Genomic DNA, 23,572 nt, shown 5'->3' with positions numbered 1-23,572 from the left:
GAGACCGACGGGGCTCTGAGGCTCCCGCAGGCCCGCTCCGCCCCCGGGCCGTCACGTGACGCAGCGCCTCTCCGCGCAGGCGTGCCTCCTGAGCCTCGCGGGCCGCCGTCACAGTGGGCGGAAGCCGGGCAGCGAGGCGGGCCGCCCGCGACGCCGTTTCGGGGCTGCGCGCGTCTGCGTCCGCGTCCCCGTCTCTTCCCCCCACCGCCCCCGCCCTCCCCTCCCCCTCCTCCGCGTTGATGGCGGCGGCGATTATGGCGGCGGAGCAGGAAGCCGGGAAAGGCGGCGGCAGGAACCGCGGCGGCGTGCAGCGTGTGGAGGGCAAGCTGCGCGCCAGCGTCGAGAAGGGCGACTACTACGAGGCGCACCAGATGTACCGGACGCTCTTCTTCAGGTAGGGCCCGGCCCGGCCCGCCGCCCTGCCCCTCCCCCGCCCGGCCTTCCAGAGCCTTCCCACGCACTCTGCCCTGCTGCCGCCCGCCGCGCCCACGTCCGCACGCCATTGGCCGCCGCTTGTGCCCATCTCCGCCTCCTGCTCTCTCATTGGGCCTCGGGGGGGCGGGGTGGGGCGGGTACGTGCCGCGGAGCGTAGGGCGAGCGGCGCCGGCCCAAGGTGGGCCCGGGCCCGGTTTGGGGGTACCGCGGGCTCGGCCTCCTCCCTGTCCCCTCCTTCCCCACCTCTCCTCGGGTGCTACCGGGCCGTCGCCGCAGGGGCTCAGCGGTGGTGCGAGGGGGCTTGTGGACGGCGCGGGGAGCCGCTGCTCGCTGGGGTTCGAAGATGAACTCCGACCGCGGCGCGGCCGGGCCCAGCGGCCTGACCCGACCCCGCGGGCCCGGCTGGGGAGGGGGCGGCAGCGGCGGCGGCGGCAGCGGCAGCGGCAGGGTGAGGCGGGGGGGGGGCTCCCTGCCGCCGCCTCCCGGGAGAGCACCGTCCCGTCCCGTCCCGCCGGCGTGCGGGGGGCCGCGTTGCGTCATACTGCCCCGCGGTCACGGACGGAGCTGAGTTTTGCCCCGCACGTCCCTTGGCGCCCCGAGGGGCCGAGTAAGGGCCCCTGCCAGGCAGCGCGGCCGCGGCCTGCCTCCCCGGGGCGTCCCCTGGGCATGGGGTCTGGGCCGCCCGGGAGCCCCTCGAGCAGCCGTTCTTCGCGTTTGGAGCGTCAGCTGGGTGGCAGAGCGGCGGTTTCGGGTTTGGAGGGGTCTCGGTGCTGGTGGTTCAGCGAGTAAACAGGGCTATGTTGTTGCATGGTAGTGACCCTCTGGCACCACCTTTAGGAAGGGGCAGCTCTCAGGATTGCGGGAGTCACCAGCACGGAGGAATCACAGAGTCACAGGGCATTAGGAGCTCGAAGGGACCTCCAAAGCTCATTTAGACTGACCCCACTGCCAGAGCAGGATCACCCAGACTAAATCACACAGGAACGCATCCAGCCGGGTTTGGATGTCTCCCCAACCTCTCTGGGCAGCCTGTCCCAGTGCTCCGTCACTCTCACAGTGACAAAGTTCCTCCTTAAGTTCACATGGAGCTTCCTCTGCTCCAGCTTGCACCCACTGCTCCTTGTCCTATCACTGACCAAACTGAGAACTACTAGAACAAATTCTAGTTGATTTAATATTAGTGTACGTCACAGTTACTAACTAGAGCAGGGCTGGGCATTCATTCAGAAATATTACTCCTGCCTGTTAGTCATTAGAAACTTATTTTTATTAGGTGGTTGGTTGGGGGGTTTTTTGGTTGGTTGGTTAGTTTTTTGGTGGGTTTTTTAAATTTATTTTTCACATTTATGACAACTTGCAGTGGGCACCCTTTCTCTCATCCAGATTGAAAATGTAGATCCTTGTCTTCAGGGCCACAAATAAGGTAGCTCTTCTAGGGCTTCCTCAGTTGGTCCCAGCTTTGTTTACCTGTGGTTCTGCTGGGGGAAGAGAGGCAGCAAAATACCTTCAGAGCCTCAACAGCACACTCGTGTGTGGCCTGTTCTCAGACCTCATCTAAGTTAGAAAGGGAACAGGCTCATGGGTATCCACAGAAAAATAGCAGCCAGGTCTGTGGGCAAGAGAGTCCTTGGGGCACAGCCCTGCTGCTGGGCACATTATCATAGAATCATTGAGTCACAGACTGGTCTGGGTTGGGAGGGACCCCAGGGATCACAGAGCTCCAACCCCCTGCCACAGGCAGGGCCACCAACCTCCAGTCCTGGATCTACACAAGGCTGCCCAGGACCCCATCCAACCTGGCCTTGAACACCTCCAGGGACGGGGCATCCACCCCCTCTCTGGGCAGCCTGTTCCAGCACCTCACCACTTTCTCTGTAAAGAACTTCCCCCTAATACCTAATCTAAACCTTCCTTCCTTCAGCTTTAATCCATCCCCCTTGTCCTGCCATTGTCTACCCTTTTAACAAGTTGATTCCCCTCCTGTTTGTATGTTAAGTAGGCAGCCTGCCCTGCCCCGTGTGCCAGGCACCACTGGATGGAAGCAGCTGTGTTCTGCAGTAGCCTTCTAATGCGATCAGCAAGGGCACCATCGAGGCCTGAAGTCTTAAATTGTATTGAAGAATAAAGCTAAATTTAAGACAAAGCACAGCCTGATGTATAGTAAGGATTATGCGATGCGACGGCTGCAGTGGCGGAAGATGACTTGGCTCAGCAGGTCACTTCTCATCCAGTCTTCTGAATGTATTAACTCACATGCTTTGCTTAAGCCTCCCTGAATTAATTTGGCACCAGAGATCCTGCCTTTTCCATTTCACATGCAAGTGAAAGGAGGTGCTCAGTTAAGTGAAAAGATGACGTTTGCATAGGCAGGGTTTCTTCTAGGCAAAAAAGATGTAATGTGATTGTGAAACTTGTTTGGAAAGTTACTGAGGCCAAAAAAAAAAAGAAGAGCCCTGGATAGTCCGGTCTGTCCTCTGTAAAACGTACATTAAATGTCAACAGTTTTCCAGAGGCATAACAACACAGAGTGGGGTGATGTCAGCTGTGGAGTTGTAATTGGGATAGGCAGTGCTTACTCCTAAACACCACCGGCCTGTAAAACGTTGGTCTGTTCTGTCAGGAGGTGCCTGTTACACTTGAAATCCTGACTCAGAGTTGCAGAAGTCATGAACTGAGATGTGTTTGCGGGCAAAGGAGGGCAAGAAGTGGAGGAGGGTGGATTGCTTTGAGCCTGCCTCCTGCAGACTTCTTATCCCTCCCTCTGACCCATGGAGCAGGTGGAAAACTGCTGTTCCCCTCTGACCCCGTGCAGCGAGGCCACTGCTCCTTCCTCTGGATGGGAGTGCCTGGGTCAGTGCTGTTGCTGTACAGGCTGGCTGGGTTGAACTTTTCTCTGATTGAGTCAGTTTTCCAGGCTTTATCATGCCTGTGACCCTGGTTTCTGTTTTCCTGATGCTTGTAGGTACTTTTCCTGATAGAAATAATCTGTTCCTGGGTTTCTCTCATTGTGAATGCCATTAGATCAACGTCATGAATATTTCTTTTAAAAACTTTTATTTTAAAAGTTCTTTTAAAGAGAATATCTCTCTTAAATGTTTGTTGTAGAGCTGTTTGCAGCGTATTTTATTATCTGTTGTAATAATTCCTGGGTCAGGACATCCCGGAGAGTGCTGGGAATCTACTGAAAGTAGGATTTGTGGGAGTGGATCCACACTGAGATTGGGAGTCAGACACCTCAGAATGAACCTGGATGTGAGGCCAACTGTGAAAACACTGGAGCTGCTGCTCTGTTTGACTCACATGCAGAGCATTTGGTGACTGCAAACCCGAATTGTTGAGGCTGCTCATTCCATTACCCCACTGTTGTGGTATCCATTACTGCAGCTCTCTTTTGGATAAAGGACTTTGGGGTTGTTGGAAGCCGAAGAGGACTGGCTCCTCCCTTGTTTGTATCTGATCTGATGTTCCTGGTAGGACTTGTCCTTGGGGCTGTCACCAGAGCTTTTGGAATCCACCCTTTGCTCGTGTTCCCTCTGGTTAGTGTGACCCCTCCATGCCCACACTGTGTCATGCTCCCTGTCCTCCTGTCTGCTTATCTTCGCCCTGGAGCCACCCACCCCTCTCTTGGTACCCTGTGTCGGATCGGCTCTACGGGGGTGCCTTGCCGCAGGAGCAGCGAGGGGTCAGATCCTGAAGCAGTGTGGCAGAACTGATGTCTTTCCCACTCTGAGCATGTTGGCTGCTGTTGACCGGTCAAAAAACATGAGTTAAGGAGCAATTAAGAGAAATGGACATTGGGAACCATCTGCTGCCACACCTTAACCACCTTTATAGGGAATATCACTGTTATAACCTAGGGATGTGACTGCCCAAAACCTTTAGTTACTGATAGTGATGATGGGCAGGAGGCTGCAGTAAGAGGCTCCTGCTCTTGAGTTGACCATTGGGAACAAATTCTTGTGTTCTTCATTTCTTGGCTAACTCCAAAGTGAGGGAGGTGTGTTTTGCAGCATTATATTTGAGAGACCAGACCTGTTTCTCTTGTGAGCTGGTGAATCTGCAAAGTGTTGCTTGGTAAATCTTGGTGGCTGTTCCTGTCTTCCTAGGGCACATCAGAGAGCAGCTTTTTGGTTCAGCAGAGGGCTAGTTTGTGGCTTTGTATTCCAGCAGGTCTGGAGCAGAAAACCAGTTGTAGCTTGCAGTTAAACCAACCTGGTTATTGAAACTAGCCTGATCTAAAAAGAAAACCTTTATCTTAAGTTGTTACCTGTATCTTAAGTTGTAGTGATCTTTAAGTTTTGCTGTTGTTTCCAGGTATATGTCACAAGGAAAACATGCAGAAGCAAGAGAACTAATGTATTCAGGGGCTTTGCTGTTCTTCAGTCATAACCAGGTAGGTCACTGTGTTTGTGTCCGTGGTTCAGGGGGAGGTTGTTACTCAAAGATTTTGAGGGGTGGTTGGTGGATTCTTAGTGGTGAATGTTTAGGGTAGTTGTCTTGTGACCTTTTGTTTTACCCCTGTGTTGAGCCTTTCTCCACAAATAAGTTTTATGCCAAACTGAAAAAGCAGAAGTGTTTGTGAGGGTCCAGGCAATAATTGTAACCACATTTGTTTGGCTTTCCTGGAGGCTTCTCTTTTGATTCCATCGAATTACTGTGTTTCTTTTCTAAGGGAAGGTTGAGACCTGGTACTGTGTCTTAGCTGGAGATGTGGAGAAAAACATTAAATCTGCCCCTGACAGAATTCTGGTTGATGTTTTCATTTATTTACTGATCTGTCCATCACTACCATAATGTGTCTGTTTTGTAGCAAAACAGTGCTGCTGATCTGTCCATGCTGGTCCTGGAGTCTTTGGAGAAATCGGATGCAAAAGTAGCAGATGACCTTCTAGGTGAGGTGACCTTTGTGCTGGGTTTGACAGCCTTCAGATGTGCTTCCACTTGGCAGGGTCTGATGTTAACAACAGTCTCAAAACCTGAAATCCTTTCCATGTGCTCTCCCCCTTGGCTAAGGGCTACCTTCATCGTAGAAACGAGCTGGGGGAAAACTTTAAGGGATTCCTGACAATTTTTTGAGCATGCTTGTGGCTGTGGAGGGATCATATCAATAGTGACAGCTGATAGATGGAAGATTGACTTGATGTAGAAGTGGCACGAGTTCAAAATCACTCTTACACTGTAGGGCTGTAACTTAAATGCTGTATCTTAAAAATGCACTTGAAGGCACAGGTTGTCCTGTTTCTATTAATGCTAAATATTTGTGGATCTTATTGCTTCTAGAAAACTTGGCTAAATTGTTTAGTTTAATGGATCCCAATTCTCCTGAAAGAGTGGCTTTTGTATCCAGAGCACTAAAATGGTCTAGCGGAGGATCGGGAAAGCTTGGACACCCCAAACTACACCAGTTACTAGCCATTACCCTGTGGAAAGGTAAGAGAAATCAACTTGCTTTTCTGTGTTTTGTTTGGAAAATGTTGAAAGTACAATATGATAAGGGAGCTACTTTGGAAATAAGCTGAAGAAGCTGTGATGGAAATGATTGATTTCTGTTGTTCCCTGTTTTGTGCTGAAACGTCACCCTTGTGTAACTAGCAAAGATAAAAACCCAAACTACCTAGAGCTGTAAATCTGTGCTAGTGCAAAACCCAACCCCCAGCTGCTGTGAAGCTGCTGTGAAGGGATGATGCTTTTTAGACTTTGAAGTAGTTTGAGTCAGCAGAAGGAAATTTTTTTTTGGGATCAAAGCTGTTCTGTTGGTTTGCTTTTAAATCCTGGATAAACATGACAGAGATTGACATACATCACCTAGCACCCTAAACAGTCTTTGGGTCCATCATTAGGTGCTTTTCAAGATGTTGACCAGCAGGCTGATTCCAGAATGAATGCTGTTGCCTTTGATTTGTTTCAGATTTTATCTGTGATGGGATGTAAGATAACCCAAAAATACACTAAATCATTGTTTTCATTGTGGGTGATAGTCAGTTATTAAAGTCTTATATTCAAAACATACAAAGGCAAGTGAGAACAGCTGAAGAAATTCCATGTCTTCTGTGGTTTCTCATGAATTAATAACTCCACAAGATGATTGTTTATTTTAAATTCTTCAGTAGCTGCAGAGTGATGATAGTGGTTTCGTGTAACGATGTTGACCCCATGGTCAGCATTCCAGCTCGTGGCTTTTCTGTGTGCCCTATGCGATCTCATGGGGCTCAGCTCAGCTTGGTGCCTGCTGCCAGCCAGAAAGGGGGATTTTCCTCAGAGCATTTGAGTTAGAAGCTGAGATACCATTAGGATAAGAAACAGTTGCTTACTGAAAGTAAAAATCCCTACTTTGCAGCCGCCTGCTCACTGTTCTTTTGAAGAGCAAAACCCATGTATTTCCTTGGGCTGTAGGTTGGGAGAGCTTCATCAGCAAAGCCTCAGATTGTTCAAACAAAGCTTTTGCATTCCAAAAATGAGCAGCTTTCCCGTTTTGATTTGTCATCACAGTCATTCTGCACGATCCTTTGCTTCAAGTTCAGTTCTAACAAACCCTTGTCGTTTCTTACACCTTTTTCCTGTGTGATTGCTGTTCTGCTCAGCATATGGGAGCGACTTTAATTTCGTTAGCAGGAGTGGGCTAAGCTAAAAATAGGCAATGCCTTCTTTCTATGCACTTAGAAAGAAGGAGGCTGAAGGGGCTGCTTAGCTTCTTGCTGCACATGCTCTGATGTGGAACTCTGTTCCTCCCCGAAGCGCTGACAGCAGCACGTGAAGGGTCACTGTACTCTTGGAGAAAATTATTTTACCCCAGCTCAAGCTGTTTGTCCCATTGTTGGCCACATTTTTGTGGTGGCATCGAATAAACTGTTGTTAAATGTATTTAGGATAACATGTTTATTATCTCCCTTTACAAATAAGCTGTAACTTGAAAAAAAACCCCACACTCTTTTTGCTAGTTGTCTTGTTTGTGTACCTTCTGTGTAGCTCTTGTTCTTCTGCCAGCTGAGTGTACAAGAGAAACAAATCTGGTTTTATGTTTGCATATGATGAACTGAGTTCTTAAAAACCGTTTTCTTTTTCCTTTTGTAGAGCAAAACTATAGTGAATCTCGGTATCACTTCTTGCACTCCACAGATGGTGAGGGATGTGCAAATATGCTAGTAGAATACTCCTCGTCCAGGGGATATCGCAGTGAGGTGGACATGTTTGTAGCACAGGCAGTACTACAGTAGGTGTTAACTTCTTTCATTTTTTTACTATGTTGCTAAGATGACACTGTGTTTGAGGCCAATCTAATTTTGTAACTCTCTTAACTGTTGGTTAACTGTGTATCCTTCTCAAAAGAAACTCTGAAACTGGCCAGAGCTTCCAAAAGCTTATTTGGTGTGGTAGTAACTGGAGAAAACCATCTCAAAACTGGTGCGTTGAATTGGTTAGACTGGGGAGATTCAAAAAAAAAAAACCAACATGCTAAGGTTGAAACCTGAAATCATGTTAAGTGCCTGAAGAATTACTGTAATCTGTTTGACCCTGAAAGCACAATTCTTAGCTTTGTTAACACCACTTTATGTCTAGTTAGGGCTTTACCTTGATGTTCTTACCAAGACTGGACCTAAGTACGCTCCAATGTTGACCTTTAGCACAGTACTTGCTCTCAGTCTCATTGTATTGAGACAGAATTTGTCTCGGGTCACCCTGGTCTGTGAGCAGCAGTGTGATGGTTCCTGATTTGACAGAGTTGCTGGTGGTTTTCATTTACTTTCAGCATTTATTTTGTAGGAGGTGGGAATGCAAGCTATTACATGCCTTTGCAGAACTCATGTACAATTAAGGTTGACAAAGCCAATTTTACCGTGTTCAATCAGCTCATGGCTTTCTTCAGGCAGGGAAAGCAGCTCATGGAGGAGTCTGAGGAGGAGGAGGTGGAGACAGGACTCTGCAGCAGGGAGTCAGGGAGAGAGTAGGTGTTGGGGAGAGGGAGGAGGTGAGAGCTAGTCTGTGTCTCTTTTGGTAGCAGTGAGCTGTCATGTCAGGTTTGTCCTGCTTTCAATAGCTGGTTGATATGGATCTCAGGGATTTTGAGTGGTAGCAAATCCTTTACAGAAATCCAGTATATGCAGGACTCTCAAACAATGTTATGGGGCTTTGTTCTGGAGGGGAGGAAATTCTGGAGAGAAGCTACGAGATGATTTTTTCAGTGTTTATGCAGCACTACTACTGTGTCCCTTACCAGCCTTAACTACTCTTACTGAACTAAATCCTCTTACATGGGAGTTTAATGGAAATAATTGCAGTCCCTTGCTCAGCAGGAAGGCAAAAGAGCCCGGTGCCCTTGCCTGGTGTAAGGGTACAGCACTGGAGGCCAGCCTGCAGCCAAGCATGAGGCTGCTCCTGGAAGCCTGCCCGGGGCGCGTGACAGCGTTTGTCCCAGATAAAGTCCCTTGTTAGGCCTGTGAGACTTGCAGAGATTGCCAGTTAAATTACCTGGATCTGACAAAGATGGGATTGGTTTGGGAAATTGATACCTTAGCTGGTGAGAAACAGCTTGGGAGCTCCAAGCACAGCCTTAGTATGAGACTTTGACATGAGTATCAAACTTAGTAGAGAACCTGATGCCATGTTATTCTGAGGTGTGGTGTTACCTGAATGACAGAGTCATCAGGTGCTGGCAGGAGATGGGTTTGAGGCCAGGAGAGAGGCCTTTCATTAGGTTTTTACCCCAGCATTATAAACTCTGGACCAGTAAATGCAGTGTCCTGTTTAACTTGAATTACTCAGTAGCCAGTATTTCCACATTATGATTTAATTAACGCCCTCTTTTAATAACTGCCCTGTACACAAGCTGCTTAGGTCTACTCATTCTATTAATATTTAATGTCAGTTCTCCCTTCCAACCCACTTCTCCACAGTGCTGTTCAAGAGTGCTGTTCCCCTTCCTCAGTCAATAGCCAAACCACTGCCAGAGGCATCCACCTCTACCAGTACAAGCTTTTGCTGTCAGTTTAAGCCTGAGATGGTTCCTATGAGTAAACAAATTAGAAATTGTTGAGCATTTGGCTTTGCTTTCTATTTCTGCATTGAAAATCACATCTCTGCCTTTTAATCTTAACTTGCCCTGTTCTGTTTCCTTTTTCAGGTTTCTCTGCTTAAAAAATAAGACCAGCGCTTCAGTTGTTTTCACAACATACACACAGAAACATCCTTCCATAGAAAAGGGTCCTCCCTTCGTTCAGCCACTGCTAAACTTCATCTGGTTCCTGTTATTGGCCGTTGATGGGTACAGTCTGACTTCTCTCGTGTTGTTCTTTGTTTCCTACTCAGTTGTTACTCTGATTTACATCTCTGGTTATTTCCTTTCTAGAGGAAAACTAACAGTATTTACAGTATTGTGTGAACAGTATCAACCTTCACTGAAAAGAGATCCCATGTATAATGAGGTGAGCTACTCATAAAGAACATGTGACTTACAGAGTTAGTTCAATAATAGCTGATTGTCTCCTGTTTTGCAACTTATTGTCTATAATCTAGCTCGCACAGTGTGACTGCTGCCCATAGTATTTCCCCCTGGAAATGAAGCAGCTGATGTTGTTCTTCCTCTTGTGTCGTTGCAGTACCTAGATAGAATAGGACAGCTTTTCTTCGGTGTTCCACCCAAGCAGACATCGTCCTACGGAGGATTACTAGGTAAAGGTTTGTGCTCACAGTCCTTAGAGATACCACCGGGCTTCTCAGAGCAGCAGCTTTTATAAGCAGCTGTGCTGGAAACAGATAACTTGTTCTAATGGATATACCAGTTTTCACTGCCTGCAGGAACAGTCCCTCCTGTAGAGCACAAGATGAATTGGTTGCATGTGAATTTAATTTAGTGAGGCTTGTAGACTTTTTGTCTTTGAGAAGGGTGTGGATGGCTCTCACAGTTAATTCTTGACATTATAACTTCCAATGTAAAGAAAAATCTTAGTGTTAAAGCTTAATTTTCTGAGGCTTCAGTGCCTGCTTAAGTCAAGTCTGGGACTTTGGCAGAGATCTAACTGGTGCTGATATAAAATGATAAAACAAACTTGTTTCCAAAGGACAAGTGGTGAAATTCCTACTGCCCTTCTACAAGAAATGAAAGGGAGTAGAGAAATTCAGCCCTCATTTCCCAGCTCTTAAATCAAACATGAGCGAATCTAACTGGATTACTGCTGTACAATGAAATGGTTTTCCTTGGGAACTAAGCTTTTCTGTCTGTAAACTGATGGGAAGCTTTACCTGCATGTGTCAATTCGCTGCTACACAAAGTTTGGTGGGAATCATGAGCATCATAGAGTCCATAGGCACATAACAGCTTATCAGCAATTCAGGGGGGCTTGAAATGGAACAAAACAGGGAGTGCACATAAACGCTTTGAGTCTCAAACAGGTTCTTTATAGTGTGATGCAGATCATTGCTGCCCTTAGAGACTGGCAGTGCTGGAGGTGAGTCTTTCCTCCCTCACTTCTGGGGTGGGTTTTCCCTCTTAGGGTGCAACTGTAGTACACAGGTATGTGAATTTGATGATTTTTTCCAATGCACTCTTAAAGAAGGAGCAGTAGCAAATATACAGCTTCCCAAATCAACAAATTCTTAATGAAAACTTGGTGCAGGAACACTAATGTCTTGCCAATACCATTTATTATTCTTATAATTGTTATTACTGAAATCTGCACCCTAGCAGGATGGAAGGTGAATAGTTAAAATTGAGATGAGAAGGTAAAACCAGCAGTTCCAGTTGTCCTGTCCCTACAAAGAGAGGCTGAGGGAGCTCAGCTTGTTCAGCCTGGAGAAGAGAAGGCTGCGGGCGGACCTCATTGTAGCTTTCCAGTCCCTGAAGGGAGCAGAGAAACAGGAGGGGAATCAGCTTGTTAAAAGGGTAGAAAATGGCAGGACAAGGGGGATGGATTAAAACTAAAGGAAGGAAGGTTTAGATTAAATCTTAGGGGGAAGTTTTTTACAGAGAGAGTGGTGAGGTGCTGGAACAGCCTGCCTAGAGAGGTGGTGGATGCCCCATCCCTGGAGCTGTTCCAGGCCAGGTTGGATGGGGCCCTGGGCAACCTTGTGTAGCTCCAGGCCTGGAGGTTGGTGATCCTGCCTGTGGCAGGGGGGTTGGAGCTCTGTGATCCTTGGGGTCCCTCCCAGCCCAGACCAGTCTGTGATTCTATGATTCTATGATTTTATTCTAGGAAATCTTTTAAACAGCCTGATGGGAACTGGAGAAGATGAGGACGCAGAAGATGGTCAGGAAGACAGCAGTCCGATCGAGCTCGACTGAATGTTGTTGTCACTGGGTGCCGTGTAAATCTGATGATTCGATGACTCCAAAGGCAGTTTTGGAATTTGAATCCCGCAGTTGTTTCTTGGCGCCTGAAAGGGCTCCTCTGGTCTTTTAGAAATGGTTGCTGAAACGTTCATAATGTTTGGTTTATCTTATTTATGTAAAAAAAAAAAACCCACCAAAAAAAAAAAAAAAAAAAGGAAAGAAAGAAAGAAACCAACAAAAAACCAAGTAGCCAAATGAACCAATGGGAGCAATCGTGAGCAGGTTCCCGGCACAGCGGCTGGTGACTGAATACAGTATAGTCTTGTACGGTTTCTGATGCAGTATTCCCTTTGCACGGTGATTCGGTAAAGCGTAGCGATGGGCCTGTACCTGAGGGCCTACCACTACTGGCTTTGTCCCGAGAAACCCTCCCTGCCCTCTGCCATCCCTGAGGAAGGTCTGGAAAGGGCAGGGGGATCCATTGAATCATTTATTAGCGAGGCTGGTGCCAAAGTACGAGATGAGCCAGGCGGCATCTGAAAGACATTGATACCCAGAACTTGCTTCCGCGGCCGTGAGCGACATGCATGCCCGTCGTGTCGTGCTGCCTTCCGCCCTCGCTGAGGCCTGGCTGTGGCCGAGCTCTCGCTGAGGCCTAGCTCTGGCCGAGCTCTCCCTGAGGCCTGGCTCTGGCTGAGCCTGCGCCTCCCTTTAGCCGACACTTCCTGAAAAGCACAAGATTGAATTGCTCCTGAGTAAAAAAAAACCAAGCAGTGGAACACAGGGAATTGGTTTCTGTGTGGATCTCTCTTGCCTAGGCGTAAAAATTTGGCTGCTGGCTCTACTCCTTTGGAACAGATTTCTGTCTCAGCGTAAGTTCACAACCACACGTAGAGGTGACGGCGTTCTAGCAAGTGAAACAATTCGCCACGAGCCACATACGTGTTTGAACTGCAACTGTGTGTAAAGGAAAGGGATACTGCAGAACTTTAGGTTCTCTAGGATATATTTATTTTTCTTGGGTGATTGATTCATTTAACACTTTCTGTATAAAAAAAAAAAGAAGAAGAAATCAATAAATAATGGAGTAAGGTCAGGCCCAGTGGTAAGCAGAGCCCTTCATCTCCTCTGGCACGCTGCACCACGGCCAACAGAGGTACAGCGAATGGATGGAAGGGTGGGGAAACGCTTTATTTTTTCACGATGAAAATAAAAAGGCTTAGATTAATAAACAGCAATCATGCATGGGGGAGGATGGGATTAATACAAATTTATTGACTGTATGACAAAAGAAAAGGCATCAAAAGGAAGACTTTGTGTTAATTGTGAAGTCTCAAATAAACACTTTATACCGGGCCATGTGCCGTTGCTGCTTTTGCCAGCAGCGCCTCGACTCCCCTTGCTGCAGCTTTCCCTCACCATAGTAGCGCCGTAGTTCGAGTCAGGCTTTGCAACAGCTGGCGCAGATGTGGATTGCTCAGCTTTGCCAGGAGTTAGGAAGAACACCCTACCCGGCGTGACGCTGTAGACAGTTAATAAAGGCTGTGGGATGGCAGCAGGTAAGAGCTGTATCATGGGGGGCAGCAGTGATGGGGCACCTCCTGGTGTGTGCCCTCACAGCCTTTGTATATGTGTGTGTGTGTATATATGTGCTTGTGTATGTGTGTGTGTGTATATATATATATATAATCACAGAATAATGTGTGTATATATCATATATATATGTGTATATATAATTGTATATAGAGACATACGTATAGACATTGGGGGGTTGGACCCGATGATCTCTTGAGGTCCCTTCCAACCCCTAAGATTCTGTGATATATACATATATATGCATACATATATACACAAATTATATGCACATATAATTGTATTTTATATATACACTGTGTGTGCATATATAATGTGTATATGTATCATATATCAATTATAATGTATGTGTATATACGTGTATATATTACATGTATGTATATTACATGTATACACACAATATATATACATAAATTTTATATATATATATACACATTATGTACATAGACACACATATATGTATGCATATATATGTGCACACACAGAGCCTTCTGTCTATGTCATATATAAGTGTACAGCCTGTAACTGCTAATAGTAATTCTCTTATTTTTAATTGGCACGTGCATAATGAACTGTTCTCATTCCCTCCCCAGCCAAGCAGCCCAGCCCAGCCTCTCCCTGCTGGGACAGCCCTGGGGTGAGCCTCTGCACACTGCTGCTTTATAAACAGTGGTAGTGCAAACCACAGCTACAGCTGTATGCATGTAGGTAGATGATATATGGATATCTATTTCTTATAATATAAATTTCAGAGCTAAGCTATAGCTGTATAAAAAGCATGCATGAGTATATTTATATAATCAAACCCTTTCTGAATTTTTCAAGTATAAAATTGTCCCCTGTGTACGCAGACGTGTAGGAAAGGTACGTAGCTCCTGTTGGTAAGGTAAATAGAGATGCCTGATGAGCCACACACACACAGACCCAAGTCTTTTCACAGAAGTTGTATCTACTCACATGCAACAAAGCACACTACAAATTCTGCCCAGCAGTTACACAAGAGTTGTAACTACTCAACCACAACTAACTCTGCCCTTCGTAGCGTTTACTACTCGAGTCCTGAGAAACACAACTTCAGGGTGTGTGTGTGCATACATCGACATAAACTGAGGGGTATATAGAATCTACACACAACACCCTGTAACACACACATAGGCAGTGTAACAGGTGGGGTGATTGGTGGGTGTCCTGACTCCTGCAGCTCAGCCAGCACCCCACCTCACATTGTACAGCCCAGCTCCCCTCCCCTGCCCCAGCACCACGCAGCCACAGGTCTTGACATAATAATTTATTGGTTTGAATGACATTTAGTACCACAGTTGTCTTACCAGTGACAGAACGAATGCATACAGCCGATGAGATGCTCTCATTTACACACACCAACGTAAGAACCGCGTCGGACAGGGCCGTGTCCGGGGCTGGTACTTCAGTGGATGATGGAAACTTCATTTTTGGGGTAAAAATCCAGCACATGGTGTGCAGGTCCCAGCCTGCCTGCCCTGACCGCAGGAATTACAGTGCTCAACACAGCGCTGAAACGTCACTTCAAGCAGCTTTGTCTTTTTTTTTTTCTTTTTCTTTTTTTTTTGGCAGAAAAAAAAAAAATCAACATAAAAATTTGAGAGAATTATTTGGGGGGAAAAAAAAGTGCAACCACCAGTCTGGAGAAGCAGCGTGCCATCGGCTGGAGGGAGGTGCCGGCTGGGATGGGCTGGGGCAGGCACTGATGGTGCCTGTTGGTAAAAACTACACCTAAAGCTCAACCCCCCCCCAACCCCTGCCGGGGTTCCCAGGATAGGGTGAACCCCCAAATGGTGACACAAGAATGACCCAGGGAGCAGAGCACTGTCCCCACCCCAAACACTGCTTCCTCGCCCTCATCGCCTGGCTCCGTGTCCCCCTTGCAGGGCTGGGGAGTGGTGCTGCTCTGCCAGCCCCACACCCTTCATTAAGAGGGTAACGAGGCCAAGGATGCTGATTACCTTATTTCTAAATCCCATGTGCCCCTCACCCGGGCAGTGTCACCATCTCCCACCTGAGGTCATTTACTTATCATTTATCCCAGTGTCATTTCGCACATCACCATGTCGGGTGTCTCCAGGCTGGTGCTTCGCATCCCACGAGGACATCACGGCTCGGGGACCCACAGCCCCCCAGGAAGAGAGACAGCTGGGGCCACAGGGATGCTCGCTCAGCTCCAGCCCTCAGGGACTGGCACGTGGGGACAAACCCCACCTCCCCACAAGATGTGCCACCAACAGTCTTCACTATCCTGCTGAAGCCAGGGGGGACACCTCATTTCGGGGTGGGGTGATGAGGTCGCAGGAGCACCCGTTCCAGCAGCACATCCCCCAGAGCCCAATTTCAGGTTGGATCAGCATCTTCTCTGATGTTTCACTGCCACCCTTCATGGCTTCCGGCATGATCAAGTGAATGATGAGGGGAAAGGGAAGTATTATTATTATTACTGTTATTATTATTCATTAATTTTAACATTTCAAATAAAACCACGTTGTGTTGTAAACAGAAGCTCACTCCTCAGGTCTGCCCAGCCAGTCCCGCTAAGGTTTATGTTTGAAATGGGCTTCCACTGGAAGAGAAAACAGAGCATGAAGTTAAAAGCAGCACTGCCAGGCTCCGACAGCCGGCACGAGCCCACCCTGTGCCTGGTCCTTGTTTGCCGACACTCCTTGGCCCCAGTTCTCCTTATATCTGGGGGAGTGAATGTCCTTAAAGCACCACAGACACAATGGGAAGATGATGTAGAGGGAAGGATACCATTCTCTTCCTCCTCCCAGTGTGAGTCTGGCTCGGACAGACTTTGCACCCTCCCCAAATGTGAAGGAGCGATGCCGCAGCATCCCCAATCCCCCTCCATCCGTTCCATCTGCTAACACCCAGGAAATAAAGGAGCTGTGGCTGACTCCAGCCCCCAGCAGCACACACACCTGCGTATTCCTGAGGCAGCATCGGCCGGCTTATAACTTTCTGGAAAGTGGTGATCCACTCGAGCTGGTCGTCCTCCGTCTCGCAGGCGAAGAGGAATTTCCGATCGGGGGTCACGATGGTTATCCCGTGCTGCCAGTGGTTTCCCTGCGTGGATGGCGGGAGCCCTTCCAGGACCTTGTAGCTGTTTTCCTTGCTCCCAATAAAGACTTCCCCCCTCGCAAAGGCATCCTAGGAGACAGCAGAGCAGGCAGGCAGGCAGGATGGTGGAGGGGAGCGGGCAGCCAGGGCACTGCTCACTTGGCACCGTGCGGCAGCCAAACATGGGAAGCACCGGCCACCTCCTGGAGCCCCACTTCAGCTCCTCCCAGGGCACCCATGACATGGGACCTTCCCGCCCCCACACACCCAGTATACCCAGAATCCAGATGCCAAAAAATCTACAGCCAGAGCAGAGTGGCTCCAAAGCACAGGAACACCAGGCAGGCCCCCCAGCAGCGATGGCCCAATGCCCTCCGCTTCCCCACCAGCCTGAGCCTCACTCATTACTATTATTATTAATTATTGTTATTATACCATTACCACCACCACGGATTACACCCCACAGACAGCCCAGGCACCTTTGTCTTACCAGGGGATCTTTGAAATACATGAGCCGCCGGTCATCCATAGTGAACCATCGCTTCTTGAACCCCTCCGTTTGCTGGGGAGTCAAAAACCCACCAGGTCACACACCAGAGCAGCACAGCCACCAGCACGACTCAAGTGCAGAGGAGCTGCAGGAACATTTGGTATCCTACCTTTGGCCCTGTTTTTTCCATGTACCCTTCTTTCAGGTAGTTTCTAGAAAGCTTTGGCACCAGCTGGAGCAAGGGAAGAGGAGGGAAAAGGGAGAGCAATGTGAGGTGGAGGGAGATGGAGGATCACCGGGTGTGCGGGGCAGGGCTGAGGGGGGTCACGGGAAGGAAAGCCCATGCTGAGCTCACCCCAGCCCCGAGCCCACCTGACAGCTCTGGTCACAGAATCACAGCATCACACAGCTGCTCTGCAGCAGCCAGGAGCATCGTCATGGTGAACGCTTGGTTGCAGGCAGTAAAGGGCTCTGCAGCATTTGTAGCTCTGGCATTTGGCTCCTGGGACAGGGCTGAGGACACTTTGCTGAGCAAGGAGGTCATCACCTTGGCCCAGAGAGGCTTCCCCCACCCTGGAGATGGGTCCCCAAAATATCCTTCAAGAGCCTCACTGCCTCAGAGGTGCAGAGGCAGCCTGAGCATCCCTAGGGTGGTGTGTGCAATTTATACCTCCACGCTGCCCTTAACCTGGTTCCTGCTTCAATTTCACACCTTATCCTCTCTCTGGCAGGGAAAAGGGACCATAAATTAGATGCAAACGATGGCAACACCCAGGACTGAACCACTTCACCAGTGCTGTGGCAATGTCCCCAGGCTGATCACTCTGAGGGGGTTGTGCTCATAATTAAACCTAACAATTAATACCTCATAATTAAACCTAATAATAACATAATTAAACCACTAAAGGATACACAACTCTTCCTCCAAGGAATAACTGATGGGAAGGGGATGGGAAGTGCCACGGACACTGCCAGCTGGTGAGCATACAAACCCTCAGCAGCTGCTGGACATCTGGACTGGCAACTTTACTGAGGTCTGGGGGATTTGGGAGCAATTCGATTCAGATGTGCTGAGCAGAGGAGATGGGGAGGGGGAGAAACAACTATGGGGAGTATACATTGCACAGCGACTGTACTGCACCCATTAGTGAAGCTCCTCTCTTGGGTTTTCGTATCTGCCCAGTTTAACTTTGTATCATCCCTCAGGCCCTGGGACCGCTCTTCTTTCTCCTGCCCCCGTTCTCTGCAGGGATAAGGATGCTCTGGGGCAGCCGATGTTGGTGCCTGGGTCTGATGGGAAGGGTCTGGCCCTGCTGGGTCCTTCAGGTGCAGGGGCAGCCATGGGACTGAGCCACCCTGCAGTCCAGAGCCAGCCCTGGACCACCACCAGACCCTACCCCCCCACACCCAGGTAATTAACAGAAGGTAATGCAATTAGATTTTAAAATCTAGGAAGCCAAGGAGGTAACGGAGCAATTGCCAACAACAAAAGGCCCAGAGCCAGTGATGTTACACAGCAACTGCAGTACAAGGCCCTTAGCGTCAGCCTGCGCTGACACAGCCTCCGGTATTACATTAGCAAGAGATAATGCAATTAGCAGTCCCGGCTTCCGGAACACACCAGGCAGAGATTTATAGGACAGGCAGCATTGGCCTGCACAGCAGAACTAACTCCAGAGGCTGGGATACAGCACTGACACCCCCGCCTTCACCTCTTCTACCTGCAGCCTTCAGCAGCATCTCTGAGGAAGAGACAGGGCGCTTCCGCACACCTGAGAGCGCCAGGGTTACTCACAGGCACAACTCTGCGTGTGCTGCAGGTGAACATGTGTGTACACACACAGGTGTACACACACACAGAGGTGTACACACACACACACTCACGGGTTCCAAGGTGGGGTGTTAGTAACAGGCGATACACGTGCCCACCACTGTAAGTTCAGCCCAGTCATGTTAAAAACATGCTCTCAGAGCCTCACCATGTGTTAAACCAGATGCTAAAAATGGGCAAGAAGGGGAAAAAATAAATCAAATTGAATTAAGTTAAAAAATAGGTGCAAGGAACTCACGTCAACATCGCTGGCTCCAGGGAACGCCACTTGTAAGTAGTGAAAACGCGCCGCCCGGATGGCGTTGAACCAATCCACTATTTCCTAGTAATGAGAAAGGAAAGTGAGGGGGGTAGAGTGCACGTAATTAACATGACCCGGCTGTGATTCATCCCTCCCCTCACTCCATCCCAAGTGACAGAGTGCAGCCTAGCAGCGTTCCTAAAGGAAAATGGCATACAGACATGAAAGAGGAACATCCAGCCGCTGCCCCAGGCTTCCAGACCTGGGCAGAGCTCTGCAGTGCCCAGCGAGCCCCGAGGGCTTTTCTGCAGAGGGAAGGATTCAAGCACATCTCTGAAACCAGCCTTTTGGGTATTGAGTTAACCCCCACGAGCCTTGCTGGGTGAAAAGGCAGCCCGAGAGCCTCTGCCTGCCCCATCCCCAGCAGCCACAAGCCGGCTGTAGGCAGGACAGGCAAGGAATGCCTGAATCCCACACAGATTTTCAGCCTTTAGCAACTTATTGGAGTGTTTTGCTGAAAGGGTGGCTGGATATCCCTTTGTTCTTGTACTCCAGTCCATCGGCCCTATCTGCAAGTCCCCAAGGGACAAGCACAGCAACACTGAAGTCCCAGCTCAGTTCTCAGGTGCTCCAGCATTCGAGGTCCCTTCCAACTCCTAATGTCCCGTGACTCTGTGACACCTATATGTATAGACATAAAGATCTCATTCTTGATTGTGATGGGATATAAGGTTTCACCTTGCAGAAAAGCAAAGGCTGAAACCCTCACTGGCTCCTTAATGTGACCGTCCATGGCTGGAGGAAGGGCACCACCCTGTACCCACACAGGTGAAGCTGGCAGGTTTGGGCACGGAAGCTTTCTGGGTGTGCAAATGCCACAGACAGAGGAGATGGCATCCAATGTGTTAAACCAACTTTACGCTGCTCAGTGAGTTCAGATGGGGAGGTGTCACCTCCTTAGCTCGTTAGCAGAGATTCCTTTCAGTGATCTGTGTCTCAGAACAAGCAGAGAAAGTGAACTGGTCAGCTTGCAGTGCCACCAAACACTCCCCCTCCACCTGCTGCCTCGGTGTCTCCCCAGGCTCCATCCTGAAGCTGAGCCACCCATGCTGTGGCAGCAGCTCAGACTGACAGATCCACATCAAAACCCAACTTCTTCTCCCCGTCCCTCCTGCTCATCCCTCCCCGCAGTCCAAGCCAGGAGCCACCCTGCTGCTACCGCCTGACCCGACCCCTCGTGCCCCTGCTCCCAGCCCTGAAAGCCTGTGTGCCTCAGAAAGGAGCAGCACGGGGAAAGAGCGTTTGGGTGGTTTGTTCAGAGGAGAAGCAAAGATCTTTCCTTGCACACCTGAAGGGTGGCCTTTCCTGGAGACTCAGCCCGCCTCTGAGCATCCTGAGGGGATGGGAACACCAGGGATGGCAGCAGCACCGCAGCTTTCCAGCCGCTCCTGCCATGGCTTCCAGGAGGAGTCCTGCAGAGGGAGCTTCAGCCCCGGGCAGAGCTCGAGCGGTGGGAAACCCACTGCTGCAGCATCCCTGATCCCCAAACCCACTGCTGCAGCATTCCTGCCTCACCAAACTAATTCCTGCAGCATCCCTGCTCCCCAAGCCCACTCCTGCAGCTTCCCCACTCCTCAAACCCACTGCTGCAGCATCCCTGCCCCCCAAATTCACTCCTGCAGCTTCCCTGCCCCTCCAAACCCACTGCCACAGCTTCCCTGCCTCCCACACACAGATGGGGGTTTGGGGGAAGGTGAAGGCTGTCACCCCTTGCACAGGCTGGTCTCCAGCTCTTCAGATGCCCCAGCTTCGCCTCAGCTTTCCTGTCTGCTTTAGGACTTGACTAAGAACCCTTGGGATTATCCCACTGGAGATAACCCTGCTTCTTTCTGGGACACTGCCACAGAACAGCCAAGCAGAGACCAGCCCGTGCTGCTGGAGTGATAGAAGAGGTTCACTCTCCTCCCCTGACCACAACCCAACCCTTCTTTCACCTCTGTGCTCTCACCTTGCCATCTTCATGATAGACAAAGATGTTCCTTGTGCTATTGTCCTTCAAGTAAGTGATCTGCAGTCCGTGTGGGTTCCCAATTTTTGCAGGCTGGAAAGTCGCATTTAGATGTTCAATCTTCATAATTGCTTTGGGTTCTTTTGCCTGGAAAACACAGCTGAGTGAGCAAACACCAGAGAATTGGCTTTCAAACATGAAAGCTGTTCACTTGGTCAGAAAAAACTCCTGATTGAAGCCATTAGCTAAAAGAAGAATGACTCCCAGCCCACAAAACTGCCTGGTGATAAGGTATCAGAGACTTTTCTCAGGTGGCAACCAGAGCTTTCTGACAGCCTGGGAGAACACTGCTCCTCTGCAAAATTCAGCAGGGTTCAAGGGGAGAAAGGTTTCAGCCCAGAAGCAAGGTGGATAGGTCTCAAGACAGGATGCTGTACTATGAAGATGAGCATCTTCACCATGCCTCCTGCCCCAGCCGCTGTTGAAATGTCTCTTGACTTCTCAATCAGCCTCTTTACCTAATGATAAGTGACTATCAAAGAAGAAAGAAACCCATTCAGCCAAACAAAAAGGGTGCAGACTGCCAGTTAACCGGCCAGGATGCTTTCTGCATCTCAAACACTCACAGTCAGCTCATCCTTGCCCAAGAAGATGGAGGATTATCCCCCTTGCCAACGTCTGGCCAGAGGGCACCATGTCCATGTCCCCACCAGTCCCATCCTCTCACAAGAGCCATTTGCTCCTGATTCTGCTAGTCCATTTACCCTCCAAACTGGGAACTTTCCAGAGGGACAAGCATCCACCTCACAGCCCATCTTTTGAGTGGGTTCCATGAGCCTGGATCTGACCCCCTCAGGCACCAACTCCACCTGCACCCTCTGTGGCTGGTCACTCAAACTTTGTGGCATGGTTTGTCTTCCTACCACACATCTCCAGAAGTTTACCACTGTACTGAGAAGTGAAGTAGCAAGTGTGAATAAAGCACCCCCAAAAATAGATTATCCACTTGGTAGGGCACAGCCTGGGGCCAGCAGAAGGTCATGCAGTGGTGCCATGGTCCCCAGCACCACGCAGAAGTCCCTGAGCTGGGGATGATGCTAGCGCTGCTCTGGGAACTTGGGGACTTGCCCTGGACACACAGCTGCCATGGGTGACCACAGTAGGGAAATCCCAGCCAACAGGATGCATCTAGACAGCGCTGTTCCCACCATGACTATGGTCAACAATGAAGCAAAGAAGCTTTAAACTCCCAGAGCAGCCAATAGCGACTGCTGGGACTTTCACTTCTCCCTTGGTAATGACTGGCTCCCTCATTTCCACAAGATGCAGTTGCACCACACCAAGCTGAAGGAGAAGACTGCCAAAGCTGTCTGGTGGGCGTGGAGAAGTGTGGCTGGATGTTCCCCCCTCCTCTGCACGGCATGGCTCATCAAGACATCATGATTGCATCAACTACTTGAGAAAACTGGCTGGCAGCTTGGCCTGGACTGCTCTCAGCTGCCATGTTCAGGGGAGCCTCAGAGGTCAGACAGAACACCTTGGTTTTCCTCCATTCCATGGTGCAGAGTGCTGGAGGGGCTGTTCATTCATCACAGATGCAGTTTTCGTGATAATGGCTCCATTTCTCACTTAGAGTGAATGAAATGTGCTCAGGGGAAAAAGAGAAATGCTTCCAGTGCTTGATGCTGGAGCAGAAAGCCAGGGGACACTTCCTCTGGATCACTGGCCATGCCATGTAAAGGAGGTCTCAGACCCTGGTGACCTCTGTTAGGAGGTGATGTCTCCACTACAAGCTAGCCACAAATATGAAACCCACATCAACTGGGCGATGCACAGCCAGAGCTGAGAAAAACTCCTTCACTGCCCCAACGGAGCAGGGGTGTGCGAGATGGCCAGTTGGGACATCCCACTGTGACAGCGATGGTGGACCAAGAGCAAACCCTACTGAAACCTGTACCCAGCACCCTCCTCCTGGACCCATCAGGGACTCACTTAGGAAAACTGTAAAATTACAAACCAAAGGATGACCTGGGAGTTACTTGCTTGAAGATGCTCCTATGGGTGTGATGCCCTTGCCCACATCCCACGGCCCCAGGTACTCACATCATTTTTGTTGAAGTACTTCAGTGCACCTTCCCTCTCTGATAAGACGAACTTTCGGCTTAGGAACTGCCCGTTGTCACGTCCTCTCTTCCACAGAAACCCTTCTCGGTAGCCTGCAGCAGAAAGCAGTTGCTGAGAGCCAGGGATTAAACACTGCCTTCAGAGAGGAGAGAGACTGGGTCAACAAAAGGAGAAGAGCTTTGACTTCTAAACCAGGCAGACCAAACGTGTGGCTGGATTGCTCAAGACGTGAACAGAACAGGCCTTCTCCTTCAGATTCACCCTTCTCACTCCACTCCTGCTCTTCCCCGACAGCCTGAGGTTCACAGCTGTCCCTGCTGTCACACCACGATGCGGAAGGTGCAGGGGGATTCCTCCTCCCTGTGCTGCATCACAGGCAAAGACCTGAGGAGCCACAGCTCCCCACACCAGGGATGCTGCTCAGCTTCCCTACGTTTCACTTCTGGAGCAAGGGAACACCAGCCCTGTAACCCAGAGGACCAAAGCCAAATGTATGGAGG

At 49.4% G+C, this 23,572-nt stretch overlaps 2 protein-coding genes across 2 annotated transcripts in view; one reads left to right on the top strand and one right to left on the bottom strand.

The window, feature by feature from the left end:
• Positions 1 to 223: 223 nt before the first annotated feature.
• On the top strand, positions 224 to 11,944 carry GET4 (guided entry of tail-anchored proteins factor 4). Its single transcript, XM_084271119.1, has 9 exons — positions 224 to 394; positions 4,750 to 4,828; positions 5,246 to 5,327; positions 5,716 to 5,865; positions 7,507 to 7,645; positions 9,554 to 9,694; positions 9,779 to 9,854; positions 10,029 to 10,101; positions 11,622 to 11,944. Exons 1-9 carry the CDS (start codon positions 240 to 242, stop codon positions 11,708 to 11,710), a joined length of 984 nt encoding a protein of 327 aa, XP_084127245.1. The 5' UTR covers positions 224 to 239; the 3' UTR covers positions 11,711 to 11,944.
• A 2,630-nt stretch (positions 11,945 to 14,574) lies between these two features.
• The window catches only part of ADAP1 (ArfGAP with dual PH domains 1), a gene marked incomplete at its 5' end in the record, with an annotated part of 50,061 nt that continues 41,063 nt past the window's right edge, over positions 14,575 to 23,572 (bottom strand). Inside the window, 7 exons of the mRNA XM_084270987.1 lie at positions 14,575 to 15,881; positions 16,240 to 16,468; positions 16,869 to 16,940; positions 17,038 to 17,100; positions 18,938 to 19,021; positions 20,949 to 21,095; positions 23,052 to 23,164. Of these exons, the coding sequence (XP_084127113.1) occupies positions 15,853 to 15,881; positions 16,240 to 16,468; positions 16,869 to 16,940; positions 17,038 to 17,100; positions 18,938 to 19,021; positions 20,949 to 21,095; positions 23,052 to 23,164 (737 nt within the window). The 3' untranslated portion in view covers positions 14,575 to 15,852. The remainder of the gene's footprint in view (positions 15,882 to 16,239; positions 16,469 to 16,868; positions 16,941 to 17,037; positions 17,101 to 18,937; positions 19,022 to 20,948; positions 21,096 to 23,051; positions 23,165 to 23,572) is intronic.

Source organism: Gallinula chloropus, assembly GCF_964237585.1.
Source record: "Gallinula chloropus genome assembly, chromosome: 15".
In the NCBI taxonomy this organism is placed as follows: domain Eukaryota; kingdom Metazoa; phylum Chordata; class Aves; order Gruiformes; family Rallidae; genus Gallinula; species Gallinula chloropus.
Note: the sequence above shows the minus strand (reverse complement) of the source record. Positions and strands in the feature narration are given on the sequence as shown.